A 25,605-nucleotide genomic window follows, 5' to 3' on the forward strand; every position below is an offset into this window, starting at 1 on the left:
GAATACGAGTTCTCTTACTCGGTCAGTCGAACAATTGTCGTTTTTCCATAAACATATAACCTAATCAAATCATTTTCTCAATCAAAACTATACGAAAAGGAAGATGGTCTTGAGTTTTCAGTTCCTCTTCTCAAATGCTTGGATATGAGTTATCTTACTCAGTCATTCGAGCACTTGTCGTTTATTCTAAAGTACATCAACCATATATGACCTTATTTTCATAAATACTCAGATGAAACAGAGAGTGGTTTAGAGTCTTCTATTCCTTTTCTCGATTATTAGGATACGAGTTGTCTTACTCGACTATCCGAGTATTCGTCATCCTTTCAAAACACCTTAACTACTATCAAATCCTTTTTTATAATTAAGGATGAAAAAGAAAGTGGTCTAGAGTATTCTATTCCCTTTTCCGACTGTTAGGATACGAGTTGTCTTACTCGACTGTCCGAGTAATCGTCATCTAACCAAAATATCTCAACACATCAAATTTATCTGTCCTCGCCCTCGTGCGATCGAAACCAGTCAAACAAAATATCCAACATATTAATCCAACTTGTCACCCCCGTGTGACCAAAACTCTTTGCAGAAAGAACACTGTTAATCCTTTCTAATGCGCACAACAAACCAATGCTTAAGCCTCCGCCGAGAGTAGACAAGCCAGCGTTTAGCCTTTGGAACGCGATCCAAGCAGTTGTTCATTAAAAGACACCAACCAATCGTAGTTCCCCGAACTACGAATGCTCTGATTTCCTTATTATACCATAAGGATACGTAGGCAGGAGATTGCTGTATCTTCGCGAGCACACTAATAAAAAACCTCCCCTTTCCCTTTCTGAGGTTCTCATCCACTTCTATTTTTAATATTTTATAACTTAAAGATAACAAACAAACATAAATTAACACTCGAAACGCAAATTAGAACTAAAAGGTTCCCGTTGAGTACAACGGACGTAAGGGGTGCTAATACCTTCCCCTTACGTAATCCACTCCCGAACCCGAATATGGTTGCGATGACCATTATTCCATTTCTTAAAGGTTTTATCGATATTTTCCTATCCCTTCATTGGGATAAATAAAGTTCGGTGGCGACTCTGTTCGAATATAAATATTTCCGCGACCATCGCGAGGAATCGTATTTTTCGAGATGCGACAATATTAAATGTGTGATTTAATATAATTGTCAATGCTACGAGAACCTATAGGGTCACACACATAAGGATATATTGATGAGAGATAAAATAAATAAGTGAAATAAGGAACATTGTAAGGTATGATGTACTTAAGATAATTACGGAACATCGTAAGATACAATGCGCTTAAGTGAAATACAACACACCATAAGGTACGATGCACTTAAGTAGGATTTTTAGATTGCAAACCAAACAAGTGGTTATATAAATAGAAACCTTGTGCATAAGCTTTTACACTAGATGAAATTTAGTTTGTGAAACCCTGTCCGTAATTTCTCTCTTTCTTTCTCACTCAAAGTCTTCATTTGTAGAAGCTAGCACTGAGATTGAAGGCACTATATTCGTATGGAATGAGTAGAGGTGTTGTTATTCATACAATGCTCATGATCATTTCTCCGATTCTGCATCAAAGGTGTTAATAGCCACAAGAGGTAATTGTTATATCACCAATCATGCATCATCGTAAGGATCAACTAAAGGGAATGTTTTGTTTTTCGCTGCGCCTTGTATCACGATTTCCCTTCACATGTTGCTCTAGAATGGCATAATATTCATCTTCATGAGTGATCACTTCAGATTGGATATCATTAACAATTACATTTATGGACTCCATAATGGATTTTGTTCAATTGTTAAATACTTGGTAAGCTCTACTATTTATGGAATATCCCAATAAGATGCCTTCATCATTCTTAGGATATAACTTTTGTCTTTGCTCATGATTTACAAGGATGTAAGACGTGCTACTAAACACATCAAAATATTTGAAATTTGGCTTCTTTCATCTCCATAACTCATAATGAGTGACCTTGGTACCTGGTGGAATGGTTACTCGATTGCGGATGTGACATGCAACATTCATTTCCTCATCCCAAAAGTGGTATGGAGGATTCTTGGAATGAAGCATAACTCTAGCCATTTCTTGCAAGGTATGATTATTTCGCTCAACAATCCCATTTTGTTGAGGTGTGATAGGAGTTGAGAACCCATGAGATATTCCTTTTAAATAATTTTGAGCAGTTTGAGTTTTTAAACTCTCTTCCATGATCACTACGAATACAAATAATCTTACTAATATCTTCTCCCTTTTCACGATGTAAGTGCTGAAATATGCCTTAAAAGGTAGAGAACGTATCATACTTTTCACAAATGAACTCAATCCAAGTGTATATTAACTAATCATAAAAGCATACAAAAAACTATTTATTGCCTCATATACTTTCAACTTGCATATGCCCTATGAGATCCATATGAATCAGTTCAAGCACACAAGTAATTCTAAGTTGTTAGACCTTTTTATGTGACATCTTGGTCTGATTTCTTATCTAACACTCACCATAAATTTTCCTTTCTTCAATCTTGAGACCGGGAAGACCAATAATGGCCTTTTCAAAGATTATATTCCTCATACTTATGATATTTAAGTGACCAAGTTTTCTATTCCATAATTTAGTTTCATCAGTCTTGGAGATCATACATGACTAAGGTTGATTCTTCTCGTGAGGAGTCCAAATATAAAAATTATATGTTGATTTGGATCCCTTCATCAATTGAACATGATTCTTGTCAGTGATTGCACATTCATATTGATTGAATTTGACACAAAGATCTTGACCAATTTCTTACAACAAAAAAACTTAAAGGACTTACATGTTACACGAAAATAACTTAAAGGACCTCTTGTGTAATTTTTTCCAAGATTTAATGTCCTTCCGATGAATTTTCCCCAGTCACGTGTCTAGAACAACCGTTGTCAAAGTACCAGTCTTCATGAGATGAAACCCTCATAAATGTATATGCAATATGACTTAGAGTATTTGCCTTGCCTCTCTAAGCTTGTTGAGGACACACATCATATCTTACCCTTCATTGTAGATGAGGTTGATAGTGATAAGATGGTCTACCATATAGTTTGTAGTAGTAAGGTCGTATATGACAATGACAACCATAATAGTGACATGCCTAAGAGAGTCTGACATGAACATTAACATGATGCTCATGAGGTTTGTAAGTCCTATTTTTATTTCCAACATAGTTGACATATATGAGGGTTAAAGGAAATTCTTCATACACATGTACCCCCATAATGAACACGTGAAATAGTATTTGTAATAGCGTATACCACTAAAACTAGTTCAGTTGTTCTAAAACTAGTTCAGTTGTTCTAGCATGTGAGGCTAGAGTCATGAGTTTTTTCACATGTGTCAACATTGATATTTTAGTATCAACATCAACTCATTCAATGAGTTCTATTACCCTTTTTACTTTCCGTGTAACACTTGATCTTACAGTTGACCGTTGGTAACTTTTAGGAGCATTCATTTCCACAAGTTCAAAGTATTCTTAATAAGAGTTGTTAAATAATGCTATTTTTGAAGAAGCATCAAACACGCCCTTTGTTCATGGTACCATACCATTGTAAAATGTTTCTATTTGGATGGAAATAAGTATCTCATAATGGGGATATTTCTTAAGAAATAACTTAAATTTTCTCAAGCCTCGAATAGAGTTTAATCTTCAATTTTCTTGAAGAGATGATTTCATTTCTCTTCCTTGCATTAAAAACAGATGGGAAGTACTTCATAAAAAAATCATGTTATATCTTACCATGTTGCCATTGAGTTTGGTTTCAAGAACTAATTTAAGATTTTTCCATGTCTCTCAATGAGTAAGTGATGAAAGTCCGCCATATAATATTTTTAGCACTAATTTCATTTAATTTGAAGTAATTTTACTATTAATATGTTTCTGTTTTGTAGGCTTAATAAAGATTCAGAAGATTCATGGGAAAGAGAAAACCAAGTCAAAATCGTCATAACTAGACAAATTTCATAGTATTTTATTATGAACGTTACAACTACAAAACAAAGAGATAACTAACACAAGAAAAAGAGAAGAATTGAAAAAGACGATCATGTGAGGTGAGCCCATTCCTCATAGAGGGGATATCTAATTGCAAAGAGCCATCATGACACATTAAACCTCAAAGAGGTGTGATATAAACATTATGGTAGAATTACAAAGACAGAGAAATCATCTAATTGTGAGGCATTTACAAGAAACCGTAGTGTTATCAAACTTTAAAGGGAAAGCGAGACACTTTCAATAGCACAACTGCGTGATCCAAAATTTCTTATGAATATCAAAATCCTAGAAATCAAACAATCATGGTATAGTTAAATAGAAGCACATCACTTTGGTACAAATTTTGTTTTACCTATGTGCATAATTATTATCATATATGGAGTTTTGTAACTCTGATTGAAGTGAAATTTTCTGAAAAAGAAAGTTAACTTCCAGGGATACAACATTCATGAAGAAGTCAAAATTTAATTCGGACTGTAAAAGGATGGAAAATAGTAAGTAATAATCTGACGTTGTTACAAATGTTGATGGGTAAAATATGGATATTCTTAAAATCAAAATAGTTCATGACAATGTCTATTTAATGAGAAGCAAGACAACTGTTTCAATTGTACAATTTTGTGTACAATTTTGTTACAAAGGAGAAGGAGACACCTAAATCTCTAAATCCTAAATCCTAAATCCTAAACCCCAAGACATGTATTTCTATTTAATGAGTTCAAATGTTTGTACAATTACAAAAATATAAGGTGTGATAAATCACCGTTACAATCAAACACTTTATCCTTTTTAAATTATGAATGATACCCAAGAATAGAGTATTACAAACACAAGACAAAAGACTCAATGGACACAAGAAAATGACAAACTCAATTCTACAAGGCCCGAGTCTTCAAATGAGGAGAAACCTCTCCATCAATAGCAACAACATTAGCAGAAATACGCCGTAAGGTTTTGACATGAAAACATATGGATTCCAAAAAGTGCAAGATTAATCATTCTTCATAAAAGCCAATTTTGAATCTTGAAGAAATCAATGATAATTAAATCTTTATCTTACATAATTAAGAATTCCAATATCTTTAACAAACGAATTCATCCAAAAAAAGAAACAGATTTTGAACCAAAAGCGGTGAGGCAATATTCAAACAGGACAAATACGCGCGCCAAAAATAAACCAAGATAAAATGTCTCACACTATGTCAAAACATCTTGCTTAATATGTTGACTACAAACATTTATCAATCAGATGTAACAACAATTATTTTTAATCCTCTTTTAAAGGACTAAACAAAACTAAATATTAGATGTATTAATTTTAATATGAAGTTTTTTTTAAAGATTAAAGTAAAATAAAAAAACATAAAAATAATTAATATGTTTGAAAATATTAAAAATAAAATGAATTTTTTTATAATAATTAAAAACAAAAAATCTAACAATTTACATAATTAAATCTTAAAAAAATTATACAATTGTGAAGAAAACTTTAAGAGAAAAAAAAAGGATTAAATTTGTATGTTTTTTTTGAAAATGTTTCCTTAATTTATAATATATAAGATAAGGCAAATATAAATTCACATAGTAAATAATTCATAAAAGAAACATTAACACTCAATTGAAAAAATTACACTAGTATGATTCAAACTCTGAACTCAAAGACATAAATGAACTAATATAAAGCCTATGAGGTCATATAACAAGAACACAAGTAAGGAAAGTCAATTATGTCCTAATTCAATTAATGACAAAATCCATGGAAGCAAGAGATCAATTGAGAGGAAATGAGACAAGACGATAAGTGGTATTTATACAACTTGTTGTGTGTCATTAGCAGTGTGTATCATTGTTATTCCTTTTGGATTGACTGTATTATGCAAAACAACAATGGAGGTATCAAGATTTTTGAGAGCATAAGGACATTGTCGCACCTTAAAAAAATGAGAACACGACTTTGCGAAGCACAATCGCACGCTCGCATGATGGACTGAACATATTTACCATCGAACTTTATTTATTTCTAAAAAAGAAAGGGAAAATATCGATAAAACCCAAGAAAGAACGACAATGATATTGGTTGTTCCAATAAAATCAGGGTTCAGGAGTCGATTATGCAAATGGAAGATATTAGCACCCCTCACGTACTTTGTACTTAACGAGAACCATTAGGTTAACTGTTCATGTTAGTGTTAACTTAGAAATATTAGACTTCTCGAGCTATTAAGAGGAAAAGAAGAATAGGAACAAAAGAAACGAGAAAATGTTTTTGAATTTTTTTATTAATGTGAAACGAATGAGACTAAACCTAAGTTTTTTATTAATGGGCCTGACAAGATTTATGAATCCTGCTCCTACGTATCTTCGGGTGCAATAGAGAATTCAAGGCTTACGTAGTTATGGGTAAAAAATATTTGTTTGTTGGTCGATTTTAGCGAAAGCTACTTTGCATCAATCGATAAAAACATTATTGGGCTACCAAAACAAGTGGAGAAATGGACATTTGCATCACGACCGAATGAATTTACAAATCAACATTCTTGGGAAACATCGCAAACTTACTCACACATTCAAGTGGATGAAACATTATTTTGCATCATCTTAAAACAAAATACCTTTCATTTGAGAAAAAAGGTTAAGGATCAACCGCACAACGACGAGAAAAGAGTTTGATTGGTGATCAATGGATTTTGATGCAATTTCTTCTACTATTGTACTTAGGAAAATCTATAGTTTATTATATTATTTTTAATATTTTAGTGTGTTTTAATATTTAAATTTATTTTTGACTTTATTTTATTTTCGTATTTTATTTTCAGCATAAATAGTTATTTGATACCTTATCACTATGCAAATCATAACTTGGGATATAGGAGTCGGATTGACATGTTCTAATATATGTTGGAAAGCTAAGAGAAAGAATTACAAGTTTCATGTTGAAGTCAAAAGCAGATTCAGAATGAAGAAGGGTAGAATAATTTGTTGAAGTTCCAGACTTAATTAAAATAGTTAGTTTGAGCCAGTTTTTGTAATTTTCGGGTCGGATCCTATAAGGGTCCGAATTTTCCTTTTATTATATTAGGTCTTTCACTACTACAGTAATGCTAATTATAAATTTTGATGATACAATATTGCTTAGAAAATTTCATGGAGAGCTAATTCCCAAAGAGCTGATATGTTGTATTCGAATTCCACTTTGAGATTTTTATTAATTTCAGTTTAATTTCAATTTCTTTTCAATTCTTCCTATAAACTCGTTTGCTTAATTCGATTACTTTCGTTTGCTTAATTCGATTGTTTCTTATAGGATAGAGTTGATTAAATTTGATTGTTTGTATGATCCTTAACTATAATCACGGGAGCGTAGCTTTTTCGTTATCATGTTTGATTAAGTCGTGTTTGCTTAATTCGCGTCTGCTTAAATCCGTTTGCTTAATTCGGAAATTAGGAACAGACATCATATAATACCAATTTGCGCTTGTCAGTGGGTATTGTAATCGAATGGGATTGAATCCGCTAGGGAATTGAAATTATAAGAATCGATGATAAGTCGGAAATCGATACAATAAATTAGCTTATTTATCAATTTTTCTTTTACCTTTAATCATCTTCGATTTAAGTTTTAAACCTTAAAAACCCCTTTCTTTTCATTCGTTTGGTTATAACATTCAAGAGTCCTTGTGATACGATATTCGAGTGTCGCTTCCGTTTTACTACACTTTTAAACTCGTTTTTGACTCGTGTGCGACAGCGGATCAAATTGGGGCCGTTGCCCGGGACTCTTGTAGATTTTAACCATTATTATAGTCTAACCATTATCATAGTCATAGGTGTTCTGTTTTAACATTTTTTTGCCCTAACTTTCTTGCATTTTGGTCTTTAGGCGTTTTAGGATAAAAAACAAATCAGTTTTTTTAAGAAAATTGTCTCAGATTATTCTGATTCTTTGCCGATTCACTAGGAAAAAATCAAGAATCAAAAGCCTCTATTTATAACATAAATAGTGGAAGTCGCCATAAAAAACCAAAATTCCTTATTTTTCTATTTTTTATGATTTTATTTCTGTTTTGGTAGTTTCAGAAAATTCCGCAAAAATTCTCAAAATTCTTAATTGACGTTATTAGATTAATTTTTGTGTTTTTATATTTTATTTTAATCCTTTTTTTCATATTTCAATTGTTTTTATTTAATATGGACATTGTCGGTATTTTCCTATTTGTTGTTGCATTGCTGAATTAGTTATGTTTTCTCATTGTTTGTTGATTTTTTTTTCTTTTCTATTGAGTTTAACATGGCTGACCAAAGAACTCTGAGAGAACTTGTTGCTCCTGATGTTGATTATAATGCTTTGGGTATTGAATATCTTGTTGCTGCCAAATCATTGATTGGGAACATGTCGCTTAACTCCCAACAGTTCACAACAAGGGATAATTTTATTGTCCAAGCAAAAGGTGTGAATGAGATTCAAGTTTCTTCATCCAACAAGGCTCTAGAAACCAGAATTGATGAACTTACCTCTTTAGTGAAACAATTGATGTTACCCCTTCCACCACTACCACCATATAACCATCCACAAGTAACCACCTCTTCACCTTCTGAACCTTCACTAGAGGAACTTGTCAAGCAAATGGTTGTAAACAGTCTCCAATTTCAGCAGCGAACATATTATATTATTCAGACTTTGGAAACACAAATTGGATAACTTGTCACTTCAATGAATGCCATGCAGCAAGCTCGAGGATCGAACCAACTACCTGCCCAAGCAGTAGTTAATCCAAAAGGCTCTAATGCGAGTTCAATTTCCTTGAGATTCGAAAAAGTTACAGAACCAGCCCCAGAAAAAAATAAAAAAATTGTTAGTGTAACACCTGAAAATAAACATGAACCTTTTATTGTTATTGAGGTTGAAAAAAAGTATGTATCACCAATCCCTTTACCACAAAGAGTACTGGAAAATAAGAAGATTGACGAGGAAGATCATTATGTTTTTCAAATAGAGTCGCTTTCTAAAGTTGTTGATGAAGCTTATTCTAATTTGTTTTCAGCTGATTTCCCAACTTTATCTAGTTTTGATGATATTTACTCATGTGATGATTGTACTAATACTAACATTTGTGTTGTTTATGTTGAGATTGATGTTGCCTTGCAGGGTGACAGTGTAAACGAAGTTGTTTATGTAGCTGAAGCTCTTGACATTCCGACTGCCCCAAACATACCATCCATTGAACAACCACATTCTGTAGAGCCTAAACCACTTCCCGATGATTCATATTACTCATTAAAGCTTCAACTTAAGCAGAAACATAAGAAGGGAATTAGATGGACCTGGGCTGACACTCGTGATCTTAACCCATCCATATGTATGCATAGGATCTCACTTAAAGATGAAACAAAAGTAGTGAGACAATCCTGTAATCCTTTAATTCTTGATGTTATGAAAAAGGAGATCACTTTCACGCACCCATTCAACATTTTTACTTATCAAAGATTCTTCTTTGATCCTGGAATACAAGGCGAATGCACTAATCAAAATTTCAAGGTCAATGGACACTACCCAAAGCTACTACATGAGAACCCGACTTTGGAAGAAGAGATTGTAGAAGAACTCTCTTTGGGAAAGGCTGCTTATGCAATCACTTACCCGCCTTGACTCCTTGGGTGTGTTCTTTCCTTTCTCCCACTCTTATTTTTATTTATGGTATTTCATTGAGGACAATGTATGTTTTAAGTGTGGGGGAGGGAACCATTTATTTTATTTGTTTTGTTTATTTTGTTTTTCAGTTTTTCTCTATTTTTGGTTTTTAGTTGCTAAATTAAAAAAAATTGCACGCTTTTTCCTTTGGTTTTTGAGTTACAATTATGAATATTTTTCTTAGTTCTCTTGACTAAAGTCTTGTGGTGTGATGTGAAAAATTTGTTGTACATTTTTAGTATGATAGGTAGGACTAAACTCTAAATTGTACATCATTTGTGGTAGATCAATTAACCTTGTGAGATTTTGAGCCTTATATGGATAACATACAAAAATACATCTCTTTCTTTCTTGTGTGATTCACTCATGTCTGTTAGTCTCTAGAACTTGAATTGACTCTTGTTGATGCTGTTGTTTACTTGTGCACACTAATATGATAAATGCAGTTTTGTTTTTTGCTTTTTTAGCCAGTTAGCCAAAAAACCAACCCTTAAATAATATCATCCCTTGTTTGAAACCACCTTGAGCCTATTATCCTTTTTTTGTTTAAAACTCATTACAAACCGAGAAGGGAAAAACAATGTTATCACCCTATTCAAAGGGTTGGAAGAGTCTTGTTTGGAGTTGTGTGGGGTTGAATAAATATATTTGTAATATTTCAGAAGTTGGTAGAAAAAGAAAAGAAAAATAGAAAAATAAAATAGAAAAGAAAAATAAAATAGAAAAGAAAAAAAATGAATAAAAAATAAATAGAATGATGTATACATGTCAATACATACTCCTTATGAAAGAGAGAAAAAAAAAGAGAAAGGAGAAGAAAAATATGAATGAAAAAAATTGCTATAGAGTTGTTGGAATGAATGAAATCTTCTGTAAATTCAACTCTCGCAGTTTCTTTTAAGTCTCTTTTGTCTCTTTGAATTTTAGCCTAGTATCCCCTTAGGATTTATCTCACCCTTACCTTGGCCACGTTACAACCAAATAAAAGACCTTTTGATCTTTGTGTGCATGTATTTCAATTGTGGGTGTTAGAGTTTTTGCAAGCTTATGGTAGTACTAACTTTCATGTTGTGCTTTGAGTGTAAACAGTTAATCTAAACACTTGAGAGTTGAGTGAATTTTATCTTGTGAGGATCTTACTGCTATTGATGTACTCTTTGGTAATGTGTTTTCCTATCTGCTTTGAATGTCACAAAAAGTTGCTTACTAACACCATATTCTTAAAGCTTAGACTTAGAACTTTGCTTGCACCTTGTATCTTGATGACCTTTGGAATTGCAGGTTTTGTTTGTTGTTTTTCTGTTTTGAGTTTTGAATTTATAATTTTGCTCGGAGTGCAAAAGTTCAAGTGTGGGGGAATTTGATTAGTGGATTTTGATGCACATTCTTCTACTATTGTACTTAGGCAAATCTATAGTGTATTATATTATTTTTAATATTTTAGTGTGTTTTAATATTTAAATTTATTTTTGACTTTATTTTATTTTTGTACTTTATTTTCAGCATAAATAGTTATTTGATACCTTATCACTATGCAAATCATAACTTGGGATATAGGAGTTGGATTGACACGTTCTAATATACGTTGGAAAGCTAAGAGAAATAATTACAAGTTTCATGTTGAAGTCAAAAGCAGATTCAGAATGAAGAAGGGTAGAATAATTCGTTGAAGTTCCAGACTTAATTAAAATAGTTAGTTTGAGCCAGTTTTTGTAATTTTCGGGTTGGATCTTATAAGGGCCCAAATTTTCCTTTTATTATATTAGGTCTTTCACTACTATAGTAATGCTAATTCTGAATTTTTATGATACAATATTGCTTAGAAGATTTCATGGAGAGCTAATTCCCAAAGAGCTGATATGTTGTATTCGAATTCCACTTTGAGGTTTTTATTAATTTCAGTTTAATTTCAATTTCTTTTCAATTCTTCCTATAAACTCGTTTGCTTAATTCGATTACTTTTGTTTGCTTAATTCGATTGTTTCTTATAGGATAGAGTTGATTAAATTTGATTGTTTGTATGATCCTTAACTATAATCACGTTAGCGTAGCTTTTTCGTTATCATGTTTGATTAAGTCGTGTTTTCTTAATTCGCGTCTGCTTAAATCCGTTTGCTTAATTCGAAAATTAGGAACAAGCATCATATAATACCAATTTGCGCTTGCCAGTGAGTATTGTAATCGAATGGGATTGAATCCTCTAGGGAATTGAAATTATAAGAATCGATGATAAGTCGGAAATCGATACAATAGATTAGCTTATTTATCAATTTTTCTTTTACCTTTAATCATCTTCGATTTAAGTTTTAAACCTTAAAAACCTCCTTCTTTTCATTCGTTTGGTTATAACATTCAAGAGTCCTTGTTATACGATATTCGAGTGTCGCTTCCGTTTTACTACACTTTTAAACTCGTTTTTGACCCGTGTGCGACAGCGGATCAATTGGTTTGAATGTGTTTTGAGGTAATGGCGAGAACTTGGATGGGCGAGATATCTATCTCAAATCATAGTCTCAGGAGTGCATGGTATCCATCACATTCCGTTTCCATCTTATTTGCAAAAGTGTTTAATATTTTAATGTGTTTTTGAGATTTGATTGAGAAAATGTTTGAAGAAATCGTATTGAAAGTTTCAATGATGGCGAGAGCTAAGATGGGCGAGATATCCATCTCGAATATTAGTCTTAGGAGCTCATGGTATACATCCCTTTAGGTTTCCGTCTTTATTGAAAAGTGTTGAATACACATTTATTTTTGAGTTTTATTGAGAAAATGGCTTGACGTTGGATCAAGCATTTGATGAACGATTGAGAAAGAGTTTGAATGAAATGGTTTGAAAGATTGGAATGGATCAAAAGATTGGGAATGAATAGAAATGGATTGAGTTTGAAATGGATTAATTTGTTATTGAGAAAATACTCAATGTTTTATCGAGTTTTTATTTTTGATCTTTTTTAAGAAAAGGTTGATTTTATTCTTGTGTTAGAACTAACTAAAAAAGCAAACAAAGAAATAAAGCGGTTAAAATTATTACACGTCATGAGACTGGGGGTATATTTTGTCGAATGCGGATACAAGATAATAAAACAATTAAATCATGCACAATCAACAAACATAAATAAATGAGTGTAAATGAACAAGAGAATGGTCTCATTGTAAGAAGGCCCAAGAGTAAGCCATGTGAAGTAAATAGCAACACACAAGTTATATGTACAACATATTCAATAATTAAATCGAAAGAAGTAAAATTGAAGCGTGCATGGATTAAAATTGTGATGCAAGGATGCGAATCAAATTCACATAACGCAAGGAAGTGCGAGGCAAATGGAAATTAAGGAGTGTAAGCAAAACCCTAGGTAATGTGCTCAAAACCGGTTTGTGCATATTGACAATAACGGAAACATCGTATGCAAAGGGTCAAAACGCGGTGAAGTACCATCAATGTATTGATAAAATAATCGGTGGAATAACGACATGGGAAATGTCGAATCCATGGGTTATAATCCGATGTTTAGAAATGAAAAGATTCAAAGGAAATGGGATAAAAATCCACAAGTATCGCATTGTATTGAACATTAAAATGGCGTATTTACAATGGCCGTAATCGGAATAAAATAAATGGAAAAAATAAAAACAAAGCAAAATTGAAAATGTAATTTCAAAAATAAGAAATATGTGTCACAAAGATTAAAAAGAAAAACAATTTATATGGTTAAAAAATGTAAAAGAAATCAAAATAAAAGATGAAAAAAATGGGGAAAAAATGAAAAAATAAAATAAAAAGTGGCAGCAAGGCGTTGAACCCAGGACATGGGGGTTGGGAGGCGTGAAGAACACAAACAACATCATCATGGTTTTAATATATTATCATTATTGATCTTCATCACACACACACACACATGCACACACACACACACACACACACACACACGCACATGATTCACCTTCTTTCTCTATGTGAGATGCACCTAGAAGAGATCAACAACCAAAACTTGAAACTCTCTTTCAAGATCCTTATGTTTCTCTCAAACATAACACAAAAATCCTCTCAAAAGCAAACACACACTTGTGAAAAAGAAACAAGTTCCAACTGTTCAAAAGGTTATGGTCATGGTGGTGGTTTGTGTTTGAGTTAATGAAAATGAAGGTTTAATGTGAGGTTATGGTGATGGTTTGTGTTGCAGCCGCGGTTGGTGTTGAGGAAGAGGAAGGTGGGGGTTTGTTTTGGTGGGGTGTTGTCGCGATTATGGAGGTTGAAGAGGGAGTAAGAGAGGTTTTGAGTTGTTGATGATGGTGTTGTAGTGGGGGTTGTGACATTGTGGTTATGGTGGAGGAACAAGGTGCTGCAATGGGGTGGTTCACGTGGAGGTTAGGGAGATCCTATGAAGAGGGTGGAAGTGAGGTTGGTGGATTTCGGTAAGGAGGGCTTTGCGTGGTGTTGTGAGTTTCACGCGGTTAATGGAGAGAGTTAAAGGTGGAAGAAGGAAGGATATGAGGAAATGTATGGAAGTTATTGTGGCTTAACGGTTGTTGGTGGTGGGAAGAAGCAACAACGCGGTTTCATAAAGGGAGTCTGGAGGAGGTGGAGGAAATTGTGGGTGAGGAAGGAAAGAATCCAACCGCGGTTAGGGAAGAGAGAGTTTAAAATTGAAAGAAATGAAAGAGTAAAAAATGAGAGAATAAAAAAGAGAGTGAAATGAAAGAATGAAATGAGAGAATCAAAGAGAGTGAAAAATGAAAGAAAAATGAGAGTGAGTCCCTTCTGTGTGTACCGAAAAAAGAAGAACAAAAAACTTAAAATTTTCTCTCTCTCTCTCTCTCTCTCTCTCTCTCTTTCTTTCTCTCTCTCTCTCTCTCTCTCTCTCTCTCTCTCTCTCTCTCTCTCTCTCTCTCTCTCTCTCTCTCTGCAACGTGTGGGTAAGTTGATTGGTGAATTGAATACCTCTCATGCAACATACACATGAGTGGTGCTTCCACTCACTATTCCAGCCAATTCAAATTTGGTGGCCACATGGCACCAAATGAATGAAGGAACAAAAGATATTTTCAATTTTTATTTTATTTTTCTTTGATAAATTAATTAAATAAAAAATAACTTCAAAAATTAAAATAAATAAATGCCACAATTAAAAATCAAATAAAAAACACAATTAATTCTAAACAATTGCCCCGATTATTTTGACTAAAAAAATAAAAATAAACGAATAAAAAATGAATAAAAATCGGGCGCAAAAATTCCCGAAAAATTAAAACTACTGCACCATAATGATCAGTGCGAAATAAACTTCTCAAAAACATACATGTTTTTGTCAAATTTTGAAATGGAAAACGCTCGGTTAAAATGCTCACACGGATCAAAATGTGATCAAAAAATAAATCGAGCACACCAGATTAAACTACTTGAAACATAGATTAATAAAAATGATGTCTGCAAGCTTGATTTTGAAATTTTTCGCCCGTTGTTTTGACGCATATTTGACAATTGATTCAACCGGTTTGCCTGTAGATCCAAAAATTTATTTCGACTGACATTCTTTGCATTATACGGTATAGAATGCATGTTATTCTATGTAGAGATGCAACACTGATGATGAATGTATTGAATTGGTGATTCAGGACCAAAATTGGGGTGTGACAGACACATGTAAGAACCAATGTCCTAACATGTGTGAAACATCTATCCCTTGTTTGTAGAATAAGGTTGTTGTTATGTGCACATGTTTTTCAGTTATATGGAATGCATTTTGATGATGTGTGCAACAAATATTGTTGCTATCTTTTAGAAATCTGATTTATTTGATTAATTAATTAGATTAAATTTAAATCAATGTGATTTAAATTTGAATTCAAATCAAATAAAATCTTATTTTGTGGAGCTGATTTGGAGCAGCAAATCTCAACAAAATCTTCACTATTGTTGGACAAAATCAGATCATTATCCAAAGGATAAAAGCCCAAAATGGATTGCTATAAATAGAGACTCTATCATTCCTTGAAGATGATGAAGCAGAAGAGAAAGTTTAGAGTCTTAGGATGAGTCTGTTTCTTGTATTCTACGCCAATGCCATAATTGGATTAATGTTGAATCTCTGTTGTACACCACTGTGTTTCAAAAACTTGGCATATTTGATTTGTCTTAGTTGAGTTATAAATTCAACAATCAATAGACTTGTTATTAAGGTTAATCACTAGGGTTTAGTGATAGAAGAAAGTGATTGGGTTCTCATATTTAGGGGATATCTAAATAAAAAGTCACTAAGATTAAGGAGAGGCATAAAACTTAATAGGGTTTGAAGGTTCTTATAAGACTAATTGTTCTAATTCGAAGTAGTGAATTTCCTTTCTTAGGTAGAGTTCCCCCTTAAAGTAGGCGTGGTTTCACTAAAATAGGTTACAAATCTCTTGTGTTATTTTTACAACTTTCTACATTATTTTCTCTTGTGTAAAAATTTGGACAAGTTGTCTCAACATCTGGTCCAACATATGTCCCCTGAGGAACCAAATTTCAATCATGCTTTCTTTCCTTGTTTTGTTCAGCTTTTTTTCCTCTTTGGTGCTTTTGATGTTTTTAGGTAATAAGGGAGTGTCAGACCAAGCTGAAGCGAAAAATATCAAGAAACGCACATAAAAGAATTTCTCCCATACAAAAGACCTGAGGCCAACATGGGTGGGCCATGTCAGTTGATATAAGACGTGTTGGCCCAATGACCTATGTCCATAGTAAAGAGCAAGGAACTACACTGCTTGGCTGTGTTCCCTGACACGGGCCGTGTTGTTCCCAGGCTTCCCCTATTTGTCCAAAGACCTGAAGGTAGAGAAAAACAAGAAGGGGGGGGGGGGGGTTGAATTGTTTTAGGAAAAATAAAAACTTTTAAGAACTTAGACACACGCAGAATAAAAATGAATTCAACACAGAATTTTATACTACTTCGCTTGAAATTCAAAGCTACTCTAGTCCAGCGGCCAAGGTGATTTCGCCTTCAAAAAGGACTTAATCCACTAATCTTAAAAGATTACACAAACAACCGTCTAAGAGAAAAAATAATCCCTTAGCCCTCTCAAGTAATCAGACTTCACAAAGTCACTTGAGGAAATATCTAAGTAATGATATTATTATAATAAAGAATATTGCTTCTAACAATAAGCAGATATTACACAAGATAACAACAAGAAATGTTCTCACGTTAGAGCAGCAACTCGTGAGAGAATGAAGATAAAGAGTGATGGAAGCATTGTATTCTCGTGTGTTTTTCGTATCTTCTTAGGGAAGCGTTCCACCCTTTTTATAGGAGAGTGAGAAGACCGTTGGGTGATGTTAATGTCAGAATCTTGGGCATTGAAGAATGATTAACATCATTAATCTCCGTGTTCTTTCCAAAGCAGTATTTGGAGTGCCTTAACTTCCTTCTAAAACTAATTTCTTTCCATAATTAGGTTTCTTCAATGTTAATCTTTCTTGAATCAGCGGATCTTAGTCAAAGTCTTCATTTAGCAATTTGCGACTTCAGAGGACGCTTGTTTCTGGCTGTCTTCAGAGTTTCTCTTTAATTGACTTCTTCAGAGCGTACGTCTTCAGAGTCTAGAGTCATTCTTCTCCTTCAGAGTGTCTGACTTCTTTAGTTTTGCTAGCACCTGCGTTGGATCAGAGTCAGAGCTTCTGGTTACGTATCTTCTGAGCAGTATCTTTAGCGCTTGATTCTGTATCTGATGATTGTCTATCTGATTGTTTTGATCAGAGTCCTTCACACTTAGGAATATTTCATTAGGGTACCATTTTTGTTTTATCCTTTGTTATCATCAAAATCTTAGAGATACATTATAGAACTAAATTTGTTCTTACAATCTCCCCCTTTTTGATGATGACAAAACAAGTCAGAGTGATGATGAAACAATAAGTAATATCTTAGAATCAGATAAAAGAATGGACTTCCCCTGAGTTAGATCATCAGATTTAATAGAAGTTCTTACCGGACCTTCCTTGTGTAGTAGTTGGATTTGTACTTTAGCTATTATCCTGCATATCTTTAGTTTTCATGAGTCATTAAGATTTATAATGTTCGCAGTGCCTTGAGAGGTTTAGATATATATTTTCATCAGAGCTGTTTTAGTTATCCCCCTTTTTGTCAGAATCAAAAATACAAATAAAGGCAGGAAACAAATATTCATATATATATATATATATATATATATATATATATATATATATATATATATATATATATATATATATATATATATATATATATATATAAGAGAAAAACGGGTATAGATAGGCCAAAATGAAAGCATAAGAAAAACATCAGAAGAAAAACAACAAGCAAAGAGCCAAAATGCCTAAGGGTTTGGGGGCGGAGGCATCCTTTGGAGCAGCTGAGTCAACAGGTTCTGAATGTTGGTGTTGACGGAATCCTGGTGATCCAACCTTGCTCGTACCACTTGTTGTTCCTTTTGTAGTTCCTCTAGAGTCTTTAAGACCAGAGGGGCAAAACCAGAGTTAGAGTGCTCCCCATGAGTCAAAGCATCAACACTGGCCTTGGCAGCTTCCTCTGCAGCAATATGTGCTGCTTCTTCAGCTTCGGCTTTTTCTTTTGCCTCAGCCTCAGCAGCAACAACCTTTTCTTCAGCTTCTCTGATTCTTTGCTCTTCTTCCAGGCGAACTTTATCTTCTACTTCCTTCCTGGCCTTTTCTTCAGCCTCTCTGGCCAAGCGAGCTTGGAGTCTTATACCAGCATCTCTGATGAAGTCGTTGCAGACTTATTCAGACAGGCCTTTCAATTTGAAGGCTTCAGAGGTCATCCATCTGATCACTCTATTCCAATGGATCCTCACTGCAGAGAGATCATCACTGATGCCAGAGTTGATAGACAAAGACTTGATCTTCTCTACTGAAGATTCTGCAAAAACAGTTATTACTTCTTCTAATATGGGGAAGGTAGTTTCTGGTTCAGAGTCAGAGGCTGGGGAGGATGGTGGAGTCTGATTGGTGTCATCTGGATTTTGAATAGGAGTGATGATGGTAGCAGAGGTTGGTGGTGGGGGAATATCAGAGGGAAATGGTGTTGTTTGTTCAGGTTGTGGATTTGGTTGAGGTTCAGATGGTGATGGTATTGGTTGTTCAGGAGGTGGATTAGTTTGTTGTGCAGGTGTTGGTGTTTGAGGTTGATCAGATGGAGGTGGATTTTGTTGTTCAGGGGGTGGGGAAGTGACTTCAGGTTTAGGTTTAGTTTGTGATGGCTGTTGAGAGGCTAGAGCACGTGCTTGAAGCTGAGCTAGAGTGGGGGATTGAGGGTCCGAGGGTTCGTTGTCAGATGAAAGAATATAGTATGGTGGGGATGAAGGTGAGGAGGAGGATGGTGAGGTAGTTTCGTTCAGCATTTCTACTTCAGAAACGGGTAGTGAAGTGGTTGCGAGGTTGAATTTGATAGATGGTGTGTTAGAGGTTTTGGTGGTTGAGGGGAGGATGAGGTGTAGACGAGAGTGGTTTGGGGAAGAGAAGAAGCAATAGACTTAAGTTTTACAGAGCGGGACGGAGGTATAAACTTACTTGGAGAATCAGCCAGAGGGACTGGAGGTCTTGACCCAGAAGTTTCTCCCAGCTTTGTCTTCTTCACCTTCTTGGACTTGCCAGATGGCTCCCGTTGTCTCTTCATGAAATTTGGTGGATGTGATGACACTGAATTTCACCGTATTTTCGACTCCGATTTCGTATGCATTTTAGTAGTTTTATTGTTATTTTGTTATGTTATTACTATGTTTCTCTTTGTTTTCAGGTTTCCAGTCTAATCGGAGCCCCGATCGAGAAAAGGAGTGAAAATGAGCTAAAAAGACTAAAATTCAGCATTTTGCACTTGTGGCTCCCACTGTGGCTGGCGCCATGGGTCCAGCCATGACGTGTCACAACTCAACTTCCCTGAACTGCCACGTCTCCCACTACCTCCACTTGGGCGCCACAATTTGCCCTTATGGCAGGCGCCATGGTGTTGTGGCGGGCGCCACAAGAAGAAAGTTTTTCCCTCCCAATTTCAAACTGAAGGGCATCCTTGTCATTTCCATTATTTTCCTTGCCTATAAATACAGACTCGTTTTCATTTGTTTCATCATCCAAACTTAGAGCAAACTTAGTTTCACTTAGGCATATATTCAGTATTTTAAAAGTGGTAATCGCTTCACATTGGGGTGTTGCCACAATTGTGTAATCAAGTCTGTGATCGAGTCTGTAATCGAGTTTGGAGCACTTTGGAAGGAAGTTAAATCTGCCGCCATTTTCATTTCCGTTTCGCATTTTATTCAACCCTCCGATTGGAGCAGGTTTTTATTGCTTTACCTTTATCTACTTTATTTTCCCGCACTGTCTTTACTTTATTTATTTTCCCGCACTGTCTTTACTTTATTTATTTCTCGCACTCGCACTACTTTCATTTATTTCTCGCACTAGCACTACTTTCATTTATTTCTCGCACTCACACTACTTTTATTTATTTCTCGCACTCGCACTACTTTCATTTATTTCTCGCACTCGCACTACTTTTGTTTATTTCTCGCACTCACACTACTTTTATTTATTTCTCGCACTCGCACTACTTTTATTTAAATTAAAATGCACCTTTACTTTACCATGTATAACTAAGCCTATAAAGGTTAGAATGTAAGGATCGTAATTGAACCGATAATCCGTACAATTGTTCGTAGAAACACTTAAGGGCTATTTTGACTTTAAACTCAAGTTTTCCTGCACTTAATTTTCGTTGGGTAAGATCGAAAGCCGTCCAACGTCTTTTTAAACTTAGTTGTTTTTAACTATTTCAAATACAACGAAAGCGATTTGTTTAGTCCATTAGGAGTTTTTAAGTTAAGAAGAAAAGTGATTTTAAAACTATTTTCGGACGCGTTTATAAGTTTAGAGTTTGGTTCGTGAGAACCTCTTTTGGTTAAGAAATCCAGGTTAAAATACTTTTCAACTTAGTCAAGATACTATATTTCTTAAAAATAGGTTTACTACTCTAACGCAATGCGCGCCTTTTTATAAGTGATAATAAGTGGGTTTGATTAGGGAGTACAACTCGGTTCTGAATACGCGAAAGCGACAGTTCCCGTTAAATTGGTTCTTTTCAAAGTAGGAAACACTGCCCATAAGTAATTCTATTAGAAAGTACTTGGATTATTAATTGATTATGAGAATTACATTCGAGCCTGTCTTTATTAATTGAACTTTATTCGATACTTTACTTTTCATTGCACACTCTTAAAACCCCTATTTCGTTTACCTCAGATAAACACCATAACAATAGATAATAATAGATTGACACTTGGTCTCTGTGGAGTCGACAATCTTTTATATTACTCTGACGCGTTCGTATATTTGCGAAAAGCCACGCATCAAGTTTTTGGCGCCGTTGCCGGGGACCAATTTCGTCAAATTTCGTACCCTATTGTTATATCGTTTAGACTTAGGTTATTCCCCGCTGGTCAATGCGAAGAACTCGCAGCACCGGAAGCTTAGTATACCCTCTGGCGGAACCTGAACGTTACGCTCGCGCTCGTTTATTCTTCCATAGAATTAGGAGAGCTATGGCCGAAGATCAAAACCAAAGACCTCTTAAAGATTTCGCCCAACCATCCAACGAAGAACCTAGTTCTAGTATAGTAAACCCAACCATCCCAGCTAATAATTTCGAACTTAAACCCTCCCTGTTGCAACTAGTGCAACAGAGACAATTCGCAGGTCTTGCTACTGAGAACCCAAACCAACATTTAAAAATCTTTCTCTAATTAGCAGACACTTTTAAAACCAATGGAGCTTCTCCTGAGGCAATCCGTTTAAGATTATTCCCTTTTTCCCTCAGAGATAAAGCCCTATCATGGTTAGATTCCCTTCCACCCAATTCCATTACGACTTGGGATAACCTTAGAAGAGTATTCCTTGCTAGATACTTTCCCCCAAGTAAGACCACCGTTCTTCGAAACCATATAACTAGATTTACCCAGAACCAAGGAGAATCGTTGTTCGAAGCTTGGGAGAGATATAAAGAGCTGTTAAGAGCATGCCCACATCATGGTTTAGAAAATTGGTTAATCATTAAGACCTTCTATAATGGAATTCACTATAACACTAAGATGACCATCGACGCTGCCGCAGGCGGTGCGCTGATGAACAAACCTTATCCTAAAGCTAGTCCCCTCATCGAAGATATGGCTCAAAACCATCAATCATGGGGAGTCGAACGAGCGACAGTTGAGAAGAAGGAAGCCCAAGGAGGAGTACATGAACTAAGCTCTATAGACATGATGCAAGCTAAAATGGACACATTATCCCTCAAGGTCGAGCATATGTGCATAAACCCGAATACTGCAGCAACAGTTTCGTCGAATTATGAGATATGTGGAACCAAAGGACACCAATCTGCAGAATGCAGTCTATTAAATGAAACCCACTATGAGCAAGTGAACTACACCCAAGGGAACCCATATTCGAATACCTATAACCCTGGATGGAGGAATCACCCGAACTTCTCCTATAAGAACAATAACCCTATCCAAAATAATGCACCTCCGAGACAAACAGGTTACCAAGCCCCAAGACCAAATCAACCTATGCAACCTGTGCCACCAAAGCCGAGCCTTGAGAAAATTATGGAAAATTTTATCACTGCTCAAACCCAACAAAACAAAGAGTTCATGAACCAGAACATTCACGTTAACGAACTGATTACCCAGTTAGGAACCAAGGTTGACCAAATAGTTACTCATACCAAGATGCTTGAAACCCAGATCTCTCGGGTAGCTTTAAACCAATCCCCCCAAACCTCACCTGGAGGACAGTTCCCTGGACAACCTCAACAGAATCCGAGAGGGCAAGCCAATACCATTACCCTACGAAGTGGGAACGCTTATGATGAGCCACAAACCCAAGATTGAGTGAACCCAAAACTTCTAAGGAATATACCGAACCCACGGACGAAGTAAAGGAACCAGAGGAATCTGAAAAATAGGAAGGTCAAGAAAAAGGAGAAGAACCTAAAGACAAAACTTACGTACCACCCCCGCCATATAAACCACCTATACCATATCCGCAAAGACTCAAACAAACCCAGATCAATAACCAGTATCAAAAATTCATTAAGGTTATAGAAAAACTTCACGTAGAAATCCCTTTCACAGAAGCCATCACCCAAATACCTTCTTATGCCAAGTTTCTCAAAGACATCCTTACCAACAAACGTAGACTCGACGATCCGAAGCCTCTGGAATGCAATTCTATTTCCGAGAATAAGTTAGCCAAAAAAGATAAAGATCCTGGAAATTTCTCCATTCCTTGTCTTTTGGGTAGTCATGTCATCGAAAAAGCTTTTCTAGACTTAGGAGCTAGTGTGAGCTTAATGCCTATAGCAGTTTGTGAGAGGTTAAACTTAGGAGAATTACAGCCTACTAAGATGTCACTTCAGTTAGCCGATAGATCTGTTAAGTATCCGATAGGCATTTTAGAAGATGTCCCTGTTAGGATAGGTCAGTTATTTATCCCTACTGATTTTGTTGTCATGGACATCAAAGAGGACAATGATATACCAATCCTTCTAGGTAGACCATTCTTATCAACTGCAAGAGCCATAATAGATGTCAAGAGAGGAAAATTGACCTTTGAGGTAGGTGACGAGAAAATAGAATTTATACTTTCGAAATTTCTTATGGCACCTGTGATGGGAGACGCATGTTATGCCTTAGATATCATTGATGAGTGCGTTAGGGAATTAGAACAAGAAGAAATCATAAAAACAATTAAGTTACCACCAACTCTCATACTGGAAGATGATGACTTTAGGAAACCCTACATCGATGATAAACTTTACGAATGTTTATCCCTTACCCCAGATCCTATGCCATGCCCTAAGAAACCAACCTTAGAACTTAAGGAACTGCCTAAGAACCTGAGATATGAGTTCCTCGATGAAGAGATGAAACGCCCAGTTATAGTCAGTGCTACCTTGAGCCAAGAGGAAACAGACCAACTTTTAAACATTTTACGAAGATATCCCTCAACCTTAGGATATAATATCTCTGACCTGAAAGGTATAAGCCCATCCGTATGCATGCATCGGATTTCGCTCGAAGAAGATTCAAAACCCTCCAGAGAACATCAGAGAAGAATAAACCCTATAATGAGTGATGTTGTTAAAAAAGAAGTTCTTAAGTTACTTGAGGCAGGTATAATCTATCAGATCTCGGATAGTAAGTGGGTGAGCCCTGTGCATGTAGTACCTAAAAAGGGAGGCATCACAGTCGTGCAAAATGATAAAGGCGAACATGTAGCAAAACGGATAGAAGGATGATGGAGGATGTGCATAGACTATAGAAAGTTAAATAAAGCAACCAGGAAGGATCATTTCCCTTTACCATTTATATACCAGATGTTGGAGCATCTAGCCAGGCACTCTTACTTCTTCTATCTAGATGAATACTCTGGATTCTTCCAAATACCTATCCACCCCGAAGATCAAGAAAAAACTACCTTTACATGCCTTTATGGAACTTTTGCCTACAGACGAATGCCATTCGGCCTCTGTAACGCCCCAACCACTTTCCAACGCTGCATGATGTCAATCTTTGCAGATTACCTAGATAGTATCATGGAAGTATTTATGGATGATTTCTCAGTTTGCGGAGTTGATTTCCACAATTGTCTTGCTAACCTTGAGAAAATCCTGGAGAGATGCGTGGAGGTGAACCTAGTACTAAATTGGGAAAAATGTCATTTCCTGGTGACCGAAGGAATTGTTTTAGGACATATAGTTTCCGAAAAAGGTATAGAGGTAGATAGAGCTAAGATAGAAGTTATAGAGAACCTAAAACCACCCAAAACTATCAGAGAAGTCCGAAGTTTCCTTGGACATGCTGGATTCTACCGGCGTTTTATTAAGGACTTCTCCAAAATAACTAAACCTTTAACTGGCCTTTTAATGAAAGATGTTGAATTCATTTTCAATGGAAAATGTAATGAAGCATTCAACCTTTTAAAGCAAGCATTAATATCAGTACCTATTATAAAACCCCCTGATTGGTCAGAACCTTTTGAGATAATGTGCGACGCTAGTGATTATGCCGTTGGAGCCGTTCTAGGACAAAGGAAAGATAAAAAATTACATGCGATTTATTATGCCTGTAGAACCCTAGACGCTGCCCAACTTAACTACGCAACAACTGAAAAGGAATTACTCGCTGTAGTTTTTGCTATAGACAAATTTAGATCTTATCTAGTAGGAGCCAAAATTATAGTTTACACCGATCATGCTGCCATTCGTTACCTATTAAGTAAAAAAGATGCCAAACCTAGGTTACTCCGATGGATTCTATTACTACAAGAGTTTGATTTAGATATAAGAGATAAAAAAGGCACTGAAAATGTAGTAGCTGATCACCTTTCTAGGCTAGAACACCTGAAACCAGACTTCGTACCCATAAATGATGATTTTGCCTATGATAGACTGATAGCTAGACTAGAAACCATTGAAGACGATAGCCTAGGCCCTCATGAGCACTTCCAAAAATCCTTAGCAGTAAGTAACGTACCATGGTATGCAGACTTTGTTAATTACCTACCTGCTGATATCGTACCCCCTGATCTTGACTACCACCGCAAGAAGAAGTTCTTCAACGATGTGAGAAACTTTTATTGGAACGAACCGCTCCTTTTCAAAAGGGGTAAAGATGGCATTTTTCGCCGTTGCGTTCCAGAAGAGGAGATGTGGCGTGACCACATGGCTAGAGAGCAAAGGCGTGATGACCTACTCTCTACCATTCAGCAACAACTGGCGGACAACATGAGCTTCATGCAAGAATCGCAGCGGAGGACAAATAGATCCTATGAGA

General features: G+C 35.5%; 1 protein-coding gene and 1 non-coding gene across 2 annotated transcripts; both read right to left on the bottom strand.

Annotated features, from left to right (window-relative positions):
• Positions 1-18,078: 18,078 nt before the first annotated feature.
• LOC127123609 (uncharacterized) lies at positions 18,079-19,119 on the bottom strand. The gene is made up of 2 exons (XM_051053810.1): positions 18,617-19,119; positions 18,079-18,478 (listed from the first exon to the last, which is right to left on the bottom strand). Exons 1-2 carry the CDS (start codon positions 19,117-19,119, stop codon positions 18,079-18,081), a joined length of 903 nt encoding a protein of 300 aa, XP_050909767.1.
• Positions 19,120-21,696: 2,577 nt separating this feature from the next.
• Positions 21,697-21,803, bottom strand: LOC127124976 (small nucleolar RNA R71). The gene has a single exon (XR_007804446.1). It is a non-coding gene; the product is annotated as a small nucleolar RNA R71 (small nucleolar RNA).
• Positions 21,804-25,605: the final 3,802 nt, after the last annotated feature.

Source organism: Lathyrus oleraceus, chromosome 2 (genome assembly GCF_024323335.1).
Source record: "Lathyrus oleraceus cultivar Zhongwan6 chromosome 2, CAAS_Psat_ZW6_1.0, whole genome shotgun sequence".
NCBI lineage: Eukaryota > Viridiplantae > Streptophyta > Magnoliopsida > Fabales > Fabaceae > Lathyrus > Lathyrus oleraceus.